This window comes from Podarcis raffonei, chromosome 12 (assembly GCF_027172205.1).
Source record: "Podarcis raffonei isolate rPodRaf1 chromosome 12, rPodRaf1.pri, whole genome shotgun sequence".
Taxonomy (NCBI): Eukaryota; Metazoa; Chordata; class Lepidosauria; order Squamata; family Lacertidae; genus Podarcis; species Podarcis raffonei.
In genome coordinates this window covers 13,607,882-13,628,482 of record NC_070613.1, presented here as the reverse complement: position 1 = coordinate 13,628,482, position 20,601 = coordinate 13,607,882, and the positions used below count along the sequence as shown (strand labels likewise).

General features: G+C 42.8%; 1 protein-coding gene across 3 annotated transcripts in view; it reads left to right on the top strand.

Annotated features, from left to right (window-relative positions):
* Nucleotides 1-20,601, top strand: part of PTPRN2 (protein tyrosine phosphatase receptor type N2) — a 608,972-nt gene that overhangs the window by 327,787 nt on the left and 260,584 nt on the right. For all 3 annotated transcript variants that reach the window (XM_053409492.1, XM_053409491.1, XM_053409490.1), the window contains exon 12: nucleotides 2,366-2,430. In XM_053409492.1, the coding sequence (XP_053265467.1) occupies nucleotides 2,366-2,430 (65 nt within the window). The remainder of the gene's footprint in view (nucleotides 1-2,365; nucleotides 2,431-20,601) is intronic.

Here is a 20,601-nt window from a genome sequence, read left to right as displayed (position 1 = left end):
ATGTGATTTGTTGCAAGAATATGGGGCTGACAGTAGTCTTCTGACCTAAACAGATTTCAATGAGGGTATGATTGAATGAACAAGTACCTCCACATGAGGTGGGGCATATACAGTGGTACCTTGGTTTATGAACTTAATCCATTCCAGAAGTCCGTTCTTAAACCAAAGGATCCTTAAACTAAGGCATTCTTTCTCTTAGCAGCGGGGGACTCAATTTACAAATGGAACACACTCAACAGGAAGCGAAACATGTTCTTATTCCAAGGCAAAGTTCACAAACCAAAACACCTACTTCTGGGTATGCAGCGTTCTTAATTCAAGTTGTTCATAAACTAAGCTGTTCTTAAACCAAGGTACCACTGTACATGCTTTCTTTCTTTCTTTCTTTCTTTCTTTCTTTCTTTCTTTCTTTCCTTTCTTATATTAAAATGTATATCCCACATATACAAAATAACAAAATAACCACCTAAGGTAGCTTACATTACATTAGGGTAAAGCAATATAACTGTTGGGTTTTAGCATTGTAATTTGGTTAAAAGAATAAATACTAGAAATGGAGAATTCCCTAGATGAGGTTTAGGGCAAGTACTCTTTGGTGAGAGAGCCTCAGCAGAGATTTTAAAATCACAGCACATGTAGTAAAGTAAAGTGTGGAAATACAGGTTGTTAGACCTTTACAATATCCCTTTCTAAGTCACTTTTAAAACTCTCCACTTATCTTAGTATGGAAAGAGACCATATGTTTGGTAAATTTACTGACAAACTCTTCAGACGTCAGATTTATGTGCTTTTCCATACAGCAGATAGACAAGACAGGCAGCAAAACCTAGCTTAGTTTCAAAGTGGTAAATGTTTCTAAATTATTTCTATGGAATGACAAAGATGGCTTGCTAAAGCCATTCATTGTAAGCTTGGAGCATCCAGCTTAGATGTCTTTACTGGTTGAGTTCACAGTGGAAAGGGAAAGGAACAAAGAGTTTGGTAACCCTTCCAAGGTGACAGTAAGTGACCCAGCTAAGCCTGGCAGGACAGCTTATTCTATGGTCTTGACCCCTTCATGAATTAAGTAGAGTTAAGCATGTTGATTATATGAGGCTAGATATATCCCACAATAACAAAGTAAAATAAAATATGATCAAGGATGAACCAGCAATGACAGAAACTTAGAATCCTGCCTGCAGTCAGGAGGGGCGAGACTGGTGTACACAGTTTGTCCTCTCTTTTGAATGCTGGAATAGAGCATTAGACAGGATTACAATCCAATGAAGTAACTAAGTTTTGAAAGGCTGTGGCCAGGTCTAACTTCTCTAAGAATGGATGCCATTGATGAACCATACAGAGCTGGCCATTGCCATCACCTCTTGACCCAAGAGCAACACTACTTTCAGGAATGCCTTTCAAGTGTGAGACTTGTTACTTTAGGAAGAGTGCAATTCAGAGCAGAGCAGGCTGGACACGTCATCTAAACTCACCAGAACCCCTGACCAGCAGTATGATTGACCCTGGTGTATAAAATCAGCAGCTTTATCTGATATCTACCAGATATGCAAGAACACCAGCAGACCCATGTGGTCCAGCAACTGATTGCATGAGGACTGAAGTCTCAGGAGGACACCATATCTTTAAAGTACATTTAGCACACATTTTAAAACATATGGCTTCCCCCCAAAAAAACCTCCTAGGAGCTGTAGAACTACTCCCTTGCAGAACTACAGTTCACAGCACCCTTTACCAACTACAGTACCAATAATTTTGAGGAGAAGACATGTGCTTTAAATTTATGGTGTTGATGTGACCCAGTAAGTGGATGGACTCTGATATTAGCTGCAAAGCCCTGTGGGTCATGGTGGGGGTGCCTTCTTGGTAATGGCTCCCTGGCTGAAGAACATCCTCTGCCAAGTGTTTTGACTGTCCATCTTTCGGACCCAGCAGAAAACATTTGTCTGCCTCTATGACTTTTGAGTGCTAATATCTATATATAGAACTGTATGTGGAAATTCTATGATTTTGGTTTATATATTGTTATCAGACCTGAGGTGATCTGATGGACAGGATATGAACCCTATTAATTAGTTGAAAACTCTGTTTCTTGGTTTATGTAATCCTATGTGACAATTAGAGCCAGTTGGTCTAAGAACTTGAGTCCAGGTTCAAATGTTTAGCTATGGTTTAAATGATTAGCTGAGAGCACATTTTGATTCCTCAACCCATCCCTGTAAAACTGAAATAATCCAACTGACAGGGATTCTGTGTGGATGAATGTGGGAAAACATTTGGCATCTCAGCAGTGATGAAAGTGTATGATGCAAAACCCTTTCATTCTCAACTTTCCTTTAACTCTGCCGTTCTTTAATTTTCCTAACAGCTGACAACAAAGACAAGCTTGAAAAAGCAACAGGACTGAAAATTTTGCAGATTGGCATGGGGGAGGTAGGTGACTGCAGTACATGTCATTATCTAAAATGCTTGATTTGTTATTTTATAAGATCCTAGATCTTGCGGATGTTCGTATGTGAACTGTGTTAATCATCCTAAGGGCTTTTAAAAATTCTGATTATTAGACTGTTGTATCTGTCATAATACAATATCACATTCCACCTACCACATGAGTAAATCTTTGTGGCCTTTAAGAAATAGATTTCCTAGCTTTGTAGTATGTCAGGAGCAAAATCCCCTAGGACGAACAAAGCAATTGATGTGTCTGATTATTCCCACCTGGTTTCACTCAAGTTCTGTTTCATCTCAAGATCCGCAGGGACCTAAATTTGATGTATTTGTCCTTCCAGTATGTAGATGAGCCTGCTTGTGAACTGCTATTTTTTTTTAAGTATAAATATAACACATTTCTAAGTCATTATACTCACATCACTAGGCAAAAAATAAATAAATCAGAACACAACCCTGTACTGATAGCTCATCATTTATTAATGAAGATTTTCCAGAACTTTCCATGAATTACACCAGATTGTAAATTCTGGTGTTATTTTTACAAAGAAGTAGCAAGCCACTTTTAGCATTTCTACAGAAGTTTATTCCCCTCCAAGAGATAGGGGAATCCCCACTGTTCCTCTTACACTGTTCAGGTGTCCCTTGTAATATTTTTACTTCTAAATGACTCGATAGCATGCACACTTACGTTGTCTAGGTTACGGAAGACCTGTCCTCAGATCGCAATAGAATAGCAACCTTTATTTCAGTTGCAATGCAACCTAGAACATGACTTGCCTGAAAACCAAGCAGTGTGTGTGTGAGAGAGGGGGAGTGGCAGAGAAATTCAACAGGGACAGGAAGTGGACCCATCAATTGTATCCTTGCATATGTAAGAGATAAAGTACTCTTGATAGTCAGGAATTCATTGTGATAGGTGGATCAAGAGCTCCAGATAATCAGCTGGGATTGCAAGGATGTCTGAAAGCATCTGTGGCGTATTGGAGGCTCTGACTGCCCAAAGGAAAGCCACCACAACCCTACATGCTTTCCAACTATTCCACATCCAGAGTTTCTTGTATTGCAGTGAAACAACAAGCAGCCACATCTGGGAGCTTTGAAGTCCTATCCTGCGCATGCTTACTAAGGGCCAAACTGTATGTGATGCTCAAAAATCACTTGCAGTTGTGGCGAATAGCAGATAAAGGGGACTGGCCAGGTTTAGGACTATCACATGCATGGGAGACGGCCCTCTGCTCCCTTCACTGTTGATCCTGACAAAAGCATAAGCCGCTATTTGAAATTATTGGTTCCAAAGATCAGGGTCCCAGTGGCAATGGCTGCCATTTAAAGTGGGAGAAACATGCAAACAGCTTCCAATGAGGATTGACTCTAAAAAGCACATCTTGTTTGGTTAAATGAGACTTAATCCCAAGCAAGGTTTAAAGGGAGTTTTTACAGAATCAGGGATACAGAGTTCTTGCTGCATTTTTTTATTTGCAAGGTGGACGTTCGTGGGGAGAATGCAGCTGGTAAACAAACAGTGGGCAGACATGCAGTCTCTATACATTGCGTGTCTAGGCCCCCAAGCCACCCCTCAAAATAATTCACAATTCACACATAATTTTTGTTTAAGGTTTTTGGCATAATTTTGCCCACAACTTTATTAAAATACATAATCTGTGAGTGGTTGCTTAGGCATTGGTTAAGACTATCTGTCCCCCCGCCTGGGACAGAACTGACTTTCTGAACTCCCTCGGAAGCCAGTGAAGGGAAAACAATATTGGGGATCAGTTGAGCTGAGCGACAGTCCCTCACCGTTCACCCAACTTGCTCCCCAGGGCTTGCTGGCCCTGGTCCCATTTCAGGGATTGGACGAAATCGTGGCAAGCCCCTGGATTCCTTTAACGGAATTCCCTTCCACACCACCATTGGAGGGGCAGGCCCAGCCTATACTTACCCCTCCTCCACCAATTTTTATAACCAATGCCTAGCTGCAACCTTACAAGTTGTGACGAATTGCTAAGTAGTAGGCAAAAACCAAATGGCACCAGCCAATCAGCCAAAAGGACAAAATTCCTACTAGGCCCCTGCCCCAAAGGCAGACGCCCCATGACAGGCATAGCAAGGTCAACCGGAACTCAGGGCGGGTGGGTGGGTGATCCGATGCACTCAGCGAAAGAGAAAGCAAAAGCAAAAGCTGAGTGCCCAAATATTTAAAGCCTTTCGTCCCACCCACCACATTGCAACATGCAATTTGCCCCAGCAACCCAGCCATCCAATTGTTGCCCCAGGCCAGCTCACTTTTACCTGCCTGGCAACAGAGGGTTGGCTTGGCAGACCCTACCGCAACACATGCTCTTATTTCAGGGAGAACATGCTCTGTAGTGGGGAGGAAAGACAGGGGTTTGTTCCTCTTTTAATTAGATAATCTGTTTTCTGCTGGATTTAACTAGTGTATTTTTTACTTATCAGCATATTTCAATGTTTTATGTAAACCACTTCGATTTCCTTTAAGAAGCGGGATGTACATAAAATAAACAAGCAAATGCATGAACATTAAAGTCTGTGATTACTTGTGCTACATCTTGTACATATATGTTTAACACGTGCACCAAACTTACACATGTATGCATGAGCTGTGCATTTAAAAATGCAGTTCCAGTCTTTTATTTATTGTGCTTCATACTTCAAGTCATGACATATGCCTGTCTTATTTCATGTGTTTGGAGGGAAGGCTCCCTGACGTAAGGAATTGTCCCTTGACATATATAGCTAAGCATGTAATTCAAAGGCAGCAACCTTAGCAGACTTACCTGGAGGTAAATTCTATTGAAATCGATAGCGCTTGCTTCCAGATAATGTGTTTAGGATTGGGGTGTTTGTGGGAAAAGTAATTAACCCTCGGGCATTTAAACAGGTTAGCAGCTTTCCAGATGCAATTCTGATTTTACTGAAGTCAATGGGATTGCTTTTCTGAACTGGCGTCTGTGCTAGAAGGTTACAGAGCAGGGAGTTTTTTTCTACAAATGAGTGTGTGCCTCCTGGAGACAAGACTGTGAGATTATTATCTGCGCTGATGTAATTAAGCGAGGAAATTTGAAGCATAGCACATAATTGTGAAAACACGTCTTCAAGGTATAATGCGGCTGTGTATTGCGGCTCAAAGAAAATTAGTAACAGTATCACAAACAGCAAGTATTCACAGTCGTGTCACGGTGTCTTATTATGTAAGTCCCATGAGATTTCAACTTTCACACATACTGATAAAAAGGGTAGAACCCTTGGTTCGGATGACCCAGACTTGCCACCAGCATTGCTAGATCAGTTCTATCAAAACCATACTATTTGCATTCTCCATACTGTAATACTAAGAGTTTATTAAAATGTTCTGTGGTTTTTTAATGACCATTAATGTGCACATAACAGGTCTAGTTTGTCCTGTTTGTTTGGAGCCTTTTATATATATATATATATATATATATATATATATATATATATATATATATATTTAATCCTTACCTTTCTACACGGAACTCAGGAGGGCAGCAGGTTGTATCCCATATTCATCATACTCGTACTCTGTGGTGTAGGTTAGGCTTAGAGACTGGGATGCAAGTGGCGCTGTGGTCCAAACCACAGAGCCTCTTGGGCTTGCCGATCGGAAGGTCGGCAGTTCAAATCCCCGCGACGAGGTGAGCTCCCGTTGCTCTGTCCCAGCTCCTGCCAACCTAGCAGTTCAAAAACACACCAGTGCAAGTAGATAAATAGGTACTACTGTGGCGAGAAGGTAAATGGTGTTTCCATGTGTTCTGGCTTCCGTCACAGTGTTCTGTTGCGCCAGACGCAGTTTAGTCATGCTGGTCAAATGACCTGGAAAGATTTACAGAAGCTGTCTTGGTTTCTGATTTGATCCCAGAATGTCCCGCATTTCCTTAGGAAGTCCTTACTTTCATTGGAGAAATGTTGGAGGGTATAGAGTTATGTGACCCCCAGGCAAAGAAGATAGGTAAAACTATACTACCTTTGGAACTCATCTGAAAGCAGCACTGTATAGGGAAGTTTTTAGTGTTCCATGTTTTGTGATGGTTTTATATATGTTGAAACCCCTCAGAAAGGCTGGGGCAACCCAGTCAGATGAGCAGGGTAAAACTATTATTATTATTATTATTATTATTATTATTATTATTATTATTACTATTACTATTGACTAGGATGTCCCTATTTTCATAGGAGAAATGTTGGAGGGTATGGAGGTGGTCTTTGGGAAGGGAAAGGCCAAGCACAAGTTAGACAATAATGTGGCAAGAATACCAGCCTATGCTAATCTAAGGTCTATATGCGAAAGTACCTATGGAATAGAAGCCTGCCTGTGCATATTTACCCCAAAGTAAGTCTCAGTGGGATTTATTACTATGCAAGTATGCACAGGATTGCAGATATTCAAATGATACAAGGGCTGCAGTTGTTCGAGCAATCCTGCTTAAATCAAGCATAAAATGATCTGTGGAAACATATGCCCCTAGTCCTGCAAACACTACAGGTATTATCTTTATTTGAAACTGAAACGTGACAATGACTTCCAGGAAGACTCTTCTATGATTAAAGCTAATCACACGCCCATCCAGTGCAACTCCCTCTGTCACTTATCAAAGTGTTTATCCCCCCTTGAATACTGCACAGAAGAAGTATTTTGACTTGTGACTGACAGGTCGCAGCTTCAGCTCTGAAACGGGTTGTCTCCTGTAATCTCTTCTCTTATCTTGCGATTCAAATATCTTTACATCTGTTTTCATGCACGTTTTGCATAAGGAAATGACAGGGAGCTATGATAATAAAAAGTTATAAATGGCTCCTGAAATTCAGAGGCAGCTATCAGTTTATTCTGATACGTGTTGTGCTCTTGAAACATTGCGAAAAGCACAATAGTGAAGTGTCATGTTGCCTCATGAATCCCTCTGTATCGGAATAGCGCGTGTGATTTTTAAACTAGCAGAATTGTGAAGTGATTGAGCGGTTGCTATGGTAGCAGCAGTAATTCCTTTTTTCTTTTTTTTTATTCAGCAACATGTAAAATGAAAGAGGGAAGGTATATGCCTTGTGGCTGTGGGAATGCATATGTTCTATTTTGCTTTTGTTTGGGCTATTTAAAAAATAATAATCAATACACGGAACATATGTTAATCCAAGTTACAGTTTGTATTTGGGCTTGACAATGTTGTTGGTTTTTAACCATAGACTGTCCTCTGAAAGGAAGCAAATTGCTAAAAGGGAAAGGCTAGCAGAAAACCTGTTGGCTGCATGTTGAAACATGAACACAGAATTAAAATAGAGGGTGTTTTGTTTTACGATCCAGTATGCCATACAATATAGACCCTGGTTGCAAAAAACGTGCTATGCTTATGCATTGTTTGGGGAAATTACTAACCTGTATGGGGTTGCTCCACCAAAGATTAAAAATGACTGACCTCAACCTTTGTTATAATGGTTTTGGTGAAGTGGAAGATAGCTGATTCGTGAGCTTTTGCACCCTTTTTCTATGTGCACAAATCTTTGTCACAACTTCTAAAGAGGTGGATACCGTTCTTTGGATTGTAAATAGCCGTACAGAATATTAACATAGTAATCAGCTGGGACCTATTGAAGTTAATGGACCTTGGTTATTCATGTCTATTAATTGCAGTGGTTGAGTATGACTGGCACTGGATACAACAATGTGTGTGTGTTTGTGTATGTTATAAAGGTACCAAATGTTGTTGAAGGTTTCTGTCTGTCTTGAGAGAGAATGGAGTGTGCCTTCGGGAGTGAACTCAAACCACTGCATTAACAGCCCAGAAGTGACCTCCATGGGACACAAGCCTGGCAGTTTCTGTGGAGGTCCTGGGCTGCCCAGACCACAAGGCTCCCTATTTCGGCCTTGCTAATGTGGTCCATTGGGACGCGGGTGGCGCTGTGGGTAAAAGCCTCAGCGCCTAGGGCTTGCCGATCGAAAGGTCGGCGGTTCGAATCCCCGCGGCGGGGTGCGCTCCCGTCGCTCGGTCCCAGCGCCTGCCAACCTAGCAGTTTGAAAGCACCTCCGGGTGCAAGTAGATAAATAGGGACCGCTTTATAGCGGGAAGGTAAACGGCGTTTCCGTGTGCGGCTCTGGCTCGCCAGAGCAGCGATGTCACGCTGGCCACGTGACCCGGAAGTGTCTCCGGACAGCGCTGGCCCCTGGCCTCTTAAGTGAGATGGGCGCACAACCCCAGAGTCTGTCAAGACTGGCCCGTATGGGCAGGGGTACCTTTACCTTTAATGTGGTCCAAAGGAAAGCAGAACAATGTGTTTTGCTTAGCTGCAGGAGTTGCTGGAAGGAGGCATCCAACTGTCGTAGGGACTCCAGTCTGGATTTGTATAGTGTTTACTCCTTAGCCTTTTTTTGTCCCAACGATTTTTCACAAGGCAGCGAAGTTTTAGGACTAGAGCTTTCCTTCAACTAGATGGGCTACCTTCCTATGTTGAACACTTCTCTCTACAGTATGTGTAGAAAACACCTTCTTGACCATTGGACCCACTACTGGTCTCATTCACTCAATCCATCAGAGCCTGTCTTCACATGCAGGGGAAGACCCTAACTCAACAAGGGTTTGAGACCCATCGACTACCCTCACCTGGTTTAACTGGCCAGTCAAAGCTGTTTCCCAGGGCATGACCACTGTCACATGTTGACAGCTTCTGAGAGCCACAGGTGAGAGCTGAGTGCAGGGTGGGGACCAAAGGTGGACAAAGGCAAACTACCCCAGAAGGAGCATGACATGTCCCCCATCGGAGGTACTACCCCTCCCCTAGTACCCCATGCACCCCAAGGTACCAAGTGACTGCTCCAACATTAGTGTACATTTTAATTCTACTGGTTTTCCCCAGTCCTGTGGTTCTCTAATTGTCAAAGAGGCATTGCTTTTTTCTGTCTTTAGAGCATGTCTTTTATCTTCAGTGGGAACTATCTACCACTATAAAAGAAATAACTGAGCCCTTCAGGCAGTATTATGCTTTTGATCTCCTCCATAAATCTCATTGTTATCAGAGTCCTGCTATCATCAAGTTGGGGGAGAGTGGAGTTAAAAAAAACCAGTTTTCGGAGGCGTACCTAGACCACAGGCTGGGTAGTGTAATGTAGGGAGTGGAACTCTTATTATAGAACTACTGGCCCCAGCCTAGTGGCACCACAGAACATTTTATTATATTTAGGCTTAAGGCTGGATCACACATCCACATCTGTGACCTGCCAACTGCCTGAAAAAGAAACCATAGGGAGGCTGCTCCGTATGGCATGTCTTTTAGTGTTTTTAAAATTATATTTCTGCTTTAGGAGAACCAATGCTTACATTATAACTTCTTTATAGGCTCTGGTGGTTTTTCACCACACTAGCTCATGCTGCTAAAATGTGGGTTTTCTACTATCATGGGAAGGTGGGTCATGGCTAGCTGGGTGCAGGTTGCCTCCATGCAGTTGCATTTTCAAGGGGCTACCACCCCATGGCGTCCACACATTCATAAGACTTTGTAAGCCTTTTGTGGAAATTCACTGAGATGAACTTCAGGATCCTTCCCCCAAGTTGGAAGTTTTTATTGTTCTTGTTGTTACCTTCAGTGGGTGCAGTTCGGTGGTTTTAGACTGGGCTTAATGGCTTTACAAGGCCCCCTCTTTAGATGTTTTTTTGTTTTACTTCACTTTGAAATGTCCTGCTGCATCTGGGGGGCCCCTCCCTTGCTCATTGTGTTGAGTGGAATCCTGGGTGTCAGCTCCAAAATCCTGTTCTGATGGTACCACTGGTGAAGATGGTTACGGTGATAAAGAACTTAATAATATTCATTTTTTTATCACATATATAAACCTGATAGGTCGTATGTAGAAGTTTGTTCAGGTGCATAACTTGGCCCTCCAGGTGTTGTTGGACTATAGAAGAGAAGAAGAAGAGTTTGGATTTGATATCCCGCTTTATCACTACCCGAAGGAGTCTCAAAGCGGCTAACAATCTCCTTTTCCCTTCCTCCCCCACAACAAACACTCTGTGAGGTGAGTGAGGCTGAGAGACTTCCAAGAAGTGTGACTGGCCCAAGGTCACCCAGCAGCTGCATGTGGAGGAGTGGAGACACGAACCTGGTTCCCCGGATTACGAATCTACCACTCTTAACCACTACACCACACTGGCTCTCTATAGCTCTCATCATCCCAGACCATTGGCCCTACCAGCTGTGGCTGATGGGAGTTGGAGTCCAACAAAATTTGGAGGGCCACAGGTTCCCCGGCCCTGACTTAGAGAGTGCTTCTTCCCATTATGAGCACCTTCTTTGCTTGTTAGTATAATCTCGGGCTCCTTCTTGGATCATGTCGTGGCGAAAGGGCTTGAATATCTCAGAGAAGCTATGAGCTATGCTATGACAGGTCATAATGGAGAGTTTTGACTAAACGTGATCCACCTGGAGCAGGAACCAGCGAGCCACTCCAGTATCCCTGCCAAGAAAACTCCATGGACAAAAACAACAGGCATATAAAAGTTATGACGCTGGAAGATGAGCCCCTCAGGTCGGAAGACATACAACATGCTACTGAGGAAGAAAATCTATCCATTCTTAAGGAAATCAGCCCTGAGTGCTCACTGGAAGGACAGATCCTGAAGCTGAGGCTCCAATACTTTGGCCACCTCATGAGAAGAGAAGACTCCCTGGAAAAGACCCTGATGCTGGGCTGCGTCCCTCCACCCACTGCCGGCACACTACAAGGACCCGGATTCTCTCCCACAAAGCAGCCCCCCAGAGAAGGGGAGCTGACCTATTTGACAAGGCATTTGGCTTGGATGATTGAGAAGCTAATGGGCCAATTTATTTAGTTTTGTTTTGTTGTTTTAGAATGTTATTGTGAATCACCTTAAGAATGTGGGCCATTTAAAAATGCTGCCATTCAACCGCTGACATAAAATACGTTGACATATAGATTCTTGTAAGCTGATCTTGTTGCTTTTAAGGGCCCTTGCTTCCAAACAGTCGTCGAGGATCATGTAGCTGATGCGTTCATAAGAATAAGAAAATACACTTCCAGTCAAAGTAAGAAAATCAGTCGTACAGAGGTGAAAATTCTTAACATTATCTCAATCAGGAAACACTGAATTTTGTTATATTTCCCCTTCTTTGTGAGATGTCATGCATGCTATTTGTGTGTGTGTGTGTGTGTGTGTGAGAGAGAGAGAGAGAGAGAGAGAGAGAGAGAGAGAGAGAGAGAGAGCGTGCATCCATGTGAGCAGTGAGCAGGAAAGATAATGAATTTATTTTATAAATGCTATTGATGTTTCCATGATGCCATTTTCAGCTGGGACATAAAAGATGCTGATTGTTAAACTGCTAATTTACAGATTCCCCTAAAGAGAATGCAAACAAATTCTGGTGCACAAAAGCTCTGCTCTCCTATACAATGTTCAGTTTTTAATTTCCAGTCCATCTTAACATTATGGCGATGAAAAACAATACTTAATCCCTCGTTAACACATGAATAAGTGGGAACTGTCATTTTTCCACCAAACAATAATGGGATTATCTCGAGAACTGTCAGTTTATGTGAAAACATTATGTTGCCCAAATTTTCATAAAAATTAGCAGTGGATAATATTCAAGATCAGAGCAATGGAAAGAGCAAAAAAAAGGGGGGAATCTGCATTCTTGGTAATAAATATTCATATTTGTCTGCTCAGGAGATAAAAATCTAATCAAGGGGCTATTGATGCGCTGGCGCGGGCTCTCTCTCTCTCTCTCAGTCTTTTTTAAACCAAGATGTTTCATCTAAATTGGGTTTGATATGGAAATTAGTCCCACTCCAAGTCCTCGAGGCCATGAACATGCTGGGAGAACACTAGAGGTGACCAGTGTATCAGATGCTGCTTCTGGCATCTGCTACTGCAGAGAAGAAATCAGGGGCGGCAGGGTGGGGGTGGGGTTTGGATCTATCAAGAACCTGCTTCCTAGGAAAATTGTGTGTGTGTGTGTGTAATAAAAATCTATATTAGTAGTGGTGGCGGTAGTGGTAGTAGCATTTAGTACACACGAATCCTGTGTAAGTAAGTATAGGGTTGAAATAAATGTGGGTTCTCCACCCACATCCTGCTTTTGTTGACAATTACCATAAATCAGAAGACATTCTGCATGATGCTGGATGAAATATGGGTGATTTAAAAATGGGAGGATAACTGCAGAATGTTGCTTTGGGGGCGTTTTCTTATGTTTGTGCGTTTCGGTGCCCATGCACAGAAACAGCTAGCTCCTGAAGCAATGCATTCTTTCGCTTGATTTCTGTGCCGTTGACGTCAGAGTTTTAAGGTGCGCTAGGCTACTGTACATTTCACGCAGTGTTGAGAAATACTGCATTGTGGAGTTCTCTTTGAAACGAAATGTTAGTGTGCTTAATAATAATACGTTCCAAGCGTTATGAATAGTTTTTTCTTATGAGAAAATCTGAGATGACTGGTGTAGCATGAACATCGGACAGGATTGGTAAACACTGGGTTTGATATTGAAGGTATGCAAAAAAAAAATACTATGGAGATTTCAAAGCACTATTCCATCATTTTCACAAGCACTTTAAACCATGGTATTTATATTCGAAATCTGAAATATGTATAAGAGCTGCCTTAGAGTGAGTTGGACCAATGATTTGTCTGGTTGAGCATTATCTAGTTTCACAGGCCGCAGTTCTCCAGGGTCTCAGGTAGAGTTCTTTTACAACAGCTGCTATGCAATTCTTTTAACTAGAAATAATGGAGATTCAGGGGGAGGGGGATATATTCTGTATGCAAATTATGTGCTCTGCCACTGAACTGTAGACCCTTTCAGAAAGTATTCTGTGATAAGAAACTTTTTATTTACCTAAAAGATCTATATGCTATCCTATCACCATGTTCTCACTATAGCTTACAACAAAGAAGAGGGAAAGCAAATTAAGAACGTTTACAATAAATGCATAAAACATAAGAGAAACATAAAAAATATAGCCTGTACAAAAAGAAATTTAAAGGAGGAACAGATTAAAAGGCCTTGGAAAGAGAATATAAAGAAGGTGCCAAATGGGACTCTTTGGGGAGGGTATTCCATAACCAAAGTATCTCCACTAAATGGGCCCTTTCTCCAGTGGCCGCCTGCCACACATCACCCAGAGGCTGCACCCAAAAAAGAGCTTCAGAAGAAGGTCATAAGATTCAGAGAGGTGCTTATGGAGACAGATGAGTGGTCTCATTCCATGAAGGCCTTCAAAGGTCAAAACCAGAACTTTGAAGTGGGCACAGAATTTAGGTGGAAAACAGTGAAGTTGGTTATGCGCTAGTGCTACTTTTATCCAGTCCTTGATGATGGACCTACATTTTGGGAGCTCTGAAGCTTGAACTGTCACGGGGGCCCTTTCGCAACAGCAGCAAGGTCTGGGTAATGACTGTTATCTTCTTCAATGGGGTTGCTCCACGACACATCACTCCACCTTTACAGCATCTGTGCTACTAACTCTGAAACTTTGGGATTGTTGAAATATATACAACCAAAAATCAATTTGAGTTGTGTGACTCAGTTTGGGTCCACTAGAGCCCAAAAAAGTAAGCAATGTGGACTAAAATCACTTCTGCTTAATTGGGTTCATAGTAGATCCGCTCCTGCCAGTTCCAGTTAGGAAACATATCCTCAAGTAGAGGAAGAAAAGCATTTAAAACACAGGCAAAGCAATATTAACGTGATACAGTATTTGGTGTTTGTCTTGTGAAGCTATGTCACTGATATGCCTCTGTATCAAGATGACCAAGAGATGAGTGGCATGCCTAAGGTTAGAAGTGTTCAACTCCTAAGAGCCTGAGGGATGCTAGGGGATCATAGATATGGCTCCTGCTTTGCAGTCCTGGATTTAATCTCTAGCATCTCTAGCTCAGTGTTTCAGAGTGTGAAGACCTCTGTCCTAGGATTTGGATGCCAGTGAGTACAGGCCTGGAGAACTGATTATCTGAGTATAAGGTAGTTCTGCCTGTCTTATACACTAACCACTAGACTGCCGAGGTGGTAAGGGTAGACATATAATACACCAGCAAATTCTCCTGGCCTGCATAATGAGCAGCTAAGACATCTGCTCCTTTTGCTGAAAGTTTTCTGACCATCCACATTCACAAATCTAGGACAAGGTTTCCTTGGAATCTCACTGTTATTGCTTGTCTTGCTTCTGCTGTTTGGTGTTCTCAGTGTGTGGGTTTGGTGTTGTCAGCGTGTTTGCCTTGCTTCTGACTGAAATGGCATGTATCCCATGAAAGTTCATGCCACCATGAATGTGCTGGGTCTTTAAGGTGTTGTTTTTTGAGGTACTGTGAGGAATGAATATATGGTTCTGCCCACCCCGCTGCTTTTGGGGACAAACAGGAAGTGAGAGAGCAGGAGTAAAAAAAAGAATACGGGGTGGGGTAAAGTAAACATCCATTAAGTATCACAGAAGGAGAAAAGCTTCAGTGGTTGGAGAAAAAAATAGAGGCATTTAAAAGAAGGAATGACTTGATAGATATGGGTGTGGTGAAACTGACAGATACGTTAGAAGCCATGAGAGCTACAGAAAAGGAAGGGAACAAACAGAAAAGTTTACACTGTGAAATTAGAGAGGACATACAATCAGAAGTGGGCTCCAGGCGGGGAAGACAATTAAAATTAAGGACTTATTCTGCAACCATAACTGCAGTTACATGGAGTAAGCCCCATTGAATGCAACCTTGGAGCTTGTAATTGATGGATAAAGTAACAGAGAGCTAGCACCAAGATTAAAGGAAAGGAAATGTATTCATTTTACCTTCATTTTTCTTCCATTATGGAATCCAGTTTCCTAGGCCATATCTCATCCAGACATTGATTGGACCAAGACTTGCTTACTTTCAGCAAGGTTGCTCCATTTCAGCAGTGGCGTATTTGGGGCTCTCAAATTTCAGCAGCATCTTCTGTGATGCCAAAATCCACCCCACTGCCTCTCAGCTCCATTCTACAGCATTGCTGTGTTGCCTCCCCCCCTGCAGTGCAGCACCTAGTGTGGCCAAACCAGGTGTGCTCGGCTAAAACCGCCTCTGATATCAGGGGATGACCTCATAAGCTCAAGCTTCATTTTAAAAAAGGAGTAAAGCCAACAACAGTTATGGCACCCTAGGAGTTTGCTTGTTTCTTTCCCTGCTTTTACGGCAACAGCCTAACACAACCGCCCCTCTGAAATTTCCTTGTACAGATGTCTATTCCATTCCAATGAATCCTTACGTTTCTTGTACCTACTTCCATGCTTCTCCCTCCACAAACACCCTTGCAAGCTGTTGCAAAAATATTCCTACTCCTGTGGACATTCCCATACAACCATCATAGAAGCTCGTGGAAATAGAACAAAATTAGGAAATGGATGCTGCAAAGTTCAGTGTCTTTGGAGGCAGAGAGTATAGTCTGGAGTGTCCATAGACAGCTGCTATATCTATGGGGGCTGTTTCTCTGCTTTATTGAAGCAGTATGTTCCACTGCAATGTGGTTTTAATTAGACTTTTAAAAGTTTGAAGAAATGCTTGGCGGCACACCATCTTTCCCATTGTGCCACGGTTATTTCCAACACGACTATGATAATATCTCTTTCAGCATTCAGATTCTCATGCAAATCCTGCACTGGTAAGTGCATAGATTCAGCATAAAAGTGACAGGGAGTGTCTATTGGCAGGCCTGGCATCCTTTGCTGTGCAGTCTGTGCTGGCATGCTGTCTAGAGCCTTTTTTCAGAGACATTCTCTTTCTAATGATTTCCCTTGACAACCCAGCCTAAAAAAGAAGTAATAAAATAAAAGCATGTGGTATGTGCAGCAGATGGCTCCGCAGCTCCAGCATACAGGTGTCTGGCAGGCAGGTGTTTAATTTTGTATTTGCTAGGTGCACAACAGTAGCCAGATATTTTGCAGAAGTTTTGGAGAAGTTGTTATTAGTGAAAGAGGCTATTCACAGACCCTGCCACATTAGCCCACTTAACCTTGGCCACTTTTATAAAGGTAAAAGCCACTCCAAGCAACTTGGAAGCATGACTCCAGCCATGCATTTTCATATCGAGACCAGAAACTTGTAGATGACATAGCATCATTTCCAGGAGCACTATATTTGGGTAGGGGATTGTTATCCCCTCTGGGGAAGAAAAAAGGCCTTAGGCCACCTCATAACTGAAAGCTAACTAATTGCTCCCCCCCCAAAAAAAAACCCTCACCTCCCCCATTCAGAATGCCCACGCCTGGCTCTTAAAGCTTTGGAAAAGGTGGTTGTCCCTTTCTAATGAAGTCTGCAGGGCCAAAACATTCGGCTCAGTCTTACAATTCCCTTGATTTACGGTATATTAAGGATCTGTAGCTTGACTGTAGCATTGCCTCTAAAAATCAAATAGTCCTTCACTTTTATTTACAAAGTTAGCTCTCTTCATTCCTCTGTAAACACTCCTGTCCAAACAAAGTGTAATGTATGCCTAGTGTAGATACACCACATCACTTTCCCACACCACAACTGTAACTGAGATCAATGTCCTTGTGAGAAAGCATGGCTTCTCTATTGGCAAAGTAGTGCCCTGTGCAGTAGTATCTGCCATGTGGTTTATGTCTGATCAGGGGGACTCTCCTTCCCCAGTTCACCAGCTGCTAATGACAATTCCTTTTAAAAAGTCTTGCAGTTGCATGTTTAGACCTTTTAACCTCCCCCGTAAATAAATTCAGACAAGTCTCAAATTTTGGTTTGGTTTTTGGCAGAATTTAGGCCACAACTTTGTTGATTACATCAAGTGAGTGGTTGCATAGGCTCTGGTTCAACTAGCTCCCTGCACCGTGGCAGGCAGCGCTGACCCAGGGCACCAGCATAGGTCAGCCTATGGTGAACACCTGGAACAGCGGAAAGCCAGGGTCAGGCTAGTCCACCACCCAGATGTCCCCCTGGACTCAGGCATGGGCACAACCCCTCTCAGGGTTGACCAAACCATTGAGTCCCTGGATTCCTTTAACAGAATACCTTTCTCATAGGGATGGCGAGAGCGTTCCCCCATCTCTATCACCCGAACCAGAGCCTATCTGCAACCTTACAAGTTGTGATGATTTGTTACACGGCAGGTGAAACCCAAATGGCAACAGCCAATCAGCCAAGTGGGGAGAACTCCTGCCGTGCTCCTGTCCCAACGACAGACAACACACGATGGCATAGCAAGGTCAAGCGCAAGCCCTAAATATAGGGGGAGGTGGGCGGGTGTTCCGATGCACTGTCCCAAAGAGGAAGCTCAGGGTCATGTGCATGGGCATATATAGGTCCCTCAATCCATTTGGCTAGCATCCCATTGGTCTGATTAAACCCAGCATCGAGGGACCTACCAATAGGGTGTTGTGGCTATCCAATCGTACCCACACACTACACAGGGTTTGGTTGCCAGGTCGCACTGCAACACGTGCCCTCTTTGAGGGAGGATACGATATACTTGGGTAGTGCAATTCAGGAATCTCAGCTGAAGCATCCATGACAGATGGCCCTCCAACCTCTGTTGAAACACCTCCAAGGAAGGAGAGTCCACAGCCTCCCGAGGGAGACCATTCCACTGCCAAACAGCTCCCATTGTCAGAAGGCTCTTTCTTATGTTTAGTCGGAATCTCATTTCTTGTAACTTGAAGTCATTGGTTTGAGTCCTATCCTCCAGAGCAGGAGAAAACACACCTTCTCCATCTTCTATTTGACAGCCCTTGAGGTAAGAATAAGCATAAGCATAAGCATAAGAATAAGAATTTATTTCTACCTCGCCCATCTGGCTGGGTTTCCCCAGCCACTCTGAAAATATCTGAAGATGGCTATAATATCTCCTCTCAGTTTCTTCCAGGCTCAACACACCCAGCTCCTTCAACTGTTCCTCATAAGGCTTGGTTTCCAAGAACTCAACCAAGAAATCCAGGACAGCCTATCAGCTCTAAAAATCACTGTATGGTTAAATATATTGTGTTCCACCATCTCAAACAATTTTTGTTCCATAAGAAAGCCTGCTTCACAGTGGAAGAGTAGTTTCCCCATGAGATGTGAAACAGCAAGGTCCCCTCCATCTGGCTGGGAACAGTGATTAAAATCACCTTCCTCAAGCTCTGTATGGAAAAATATACAGGGGGCATATAAACACCTGTAAGTTTCCCCTGGGACAAATAGCAGCTCTTAGGGAGGGGACTCTGGAGGGGCAAAGTATTAAACCTCCTCATTTCCCCTGGTACCTCCGTTCTGATTCAGTTCACCATCCCATGCACAGCTTGTATTAACCTTTTTAAGATGAGAGAGAGTTCCTGATCACAGACTTCTGTGTTACATCTAGTTGGGCCTCTAGACACCATACTAATTTTGTCTGGTAGAAATGTGGCTGTATCCTGATTTCATCTCTCTCGAGGTTCCTTAGATCATGTTACATAACAGTAAATTAATCTGCAGCTCCACAAGAAAAGAAAAGAAAGTCGTGCCTCTGAGATTGTTTGTTTGAGATTTTATTAAGTGCACTGAGGTTCTTTAGCTCCGGCTAGAAGCAACGTGGTCAGCATTTACTGCCTAGTATACAATCAGCCCAAACGGAAACCCCTGTGCAATCAGCATTACCACAGGGGTGTTAGTAATAAAACTAATCACTCTTTTCTAATGGTTCTCACTTGGCCAACCTGTGCTTCTCATCGCGAATTACCTGACCTCTGTACAAGACAATGGTTCAAGTAGAGTGTTTAGTTAATTGCCTATGGCATCATGGGTTAGAGTTTGCACACAATTATACTCAGAGAGACTTAGCAGCACTCCATTTCACCCCAAAATGGTTCCTGATGCTGAACTTGTTATTAGCACATGCTCCAGTCGCAAGCATTGACTGTCACATTCTGGGTTATGTGTACTTTGGCCTGTCATGTGTACTAGGTCCGAAATCATCACTACAACCTAAAAATGGCTTGACAGGAAATGTGTAGAAATCTGAGCCGCAACATCTGAGCCGCTCTTTGTTTTTACTGTCCCTCTAAGTGCAAGTTGCAATTAGCAATGGGACTGGGCATTTATGTGAACTTTGTACCTGGGAGCTGGCTTAGGTTTTACACTGCATTAATCTTGACAAGTCACTTGCCCTGTCTTTCAGGTCCTTCCTTCCTTCCTTCCTTCCTTCCTTCCTTCCTTCCTTCCTTCCTTCCTTCCTTCCCTGTAGTGCCCTGAATCATCATAGAGGTATTTGTTATGTGTGCCAGAAGTTTTTATTACTCTCAGTATTTAACATTATTTGGAGTGTCTGGTGCTGTCTATAATTTTTTTCTCTCTCATATGGCAACAGGTTGCCTATATGAATTAAATGTTACGAGTACCTCCATACAAAGGTCCCCCATGGATCTGCATTCTTTTTACTTTCATGTTTTACTTTTATTATTATTAAAATGAAAAATTGTTTAGATGTGGAGTGTGGAGATAGCTGGCCCTACACTGATCCTCTAGTGTTTGAGGATTTTTTTTCTAGCTGAAGAAGATTCTTTCACAGACATTTCACTGAAGAACAAGAAATACTTAGTTCTGTTCCTTCTCTCTTCTGTTAACTGCCCAGAAGAGTTGGCAACAGCTTAAATACAACTGGGGAGATAAATATATTTTGCAAATATTGAATTTGTGCAACTTTTTAAAACTGAAAAATAATAAGCAGGGGCACTGTTCCTCATTGTTCCCTAACTTCTGTAATCAAACCTTTTCATGATGGCATTTATTGTGTTTTAAAGCTGCTTAATTTTGAAAGTGGGTTAAACCACAGAGCCTAGGACTTGCCAATCAGAAGGTCGGCGGTTCGAATCCCCGCGACGGGGTGAGCTCCCGTTGCTCGGTCCCTGCTCCTGCCAACCTAGCAGTTCAAAAGCACATCAAAGTGCAAGTAGATAAATAGGTACTGCTCCGGTGGGAAGGTAAACGGCGATTCCGTGTGCTGCTCTGGTTTGCCAGAAGCGGCTTAGTCATGCTGGCCACATGACCCGGAAGCTGTACGCCGGCTCCCTCGGCCAATAAAGCGAGATGAGCGCCGCAACCCCAGAGTCGGCCACAACTGGACAACTGGTCAGGGGTCCCTTTACCTTTTAATTTTGAAAGTAATGCAATACTTGACGATATATAATCT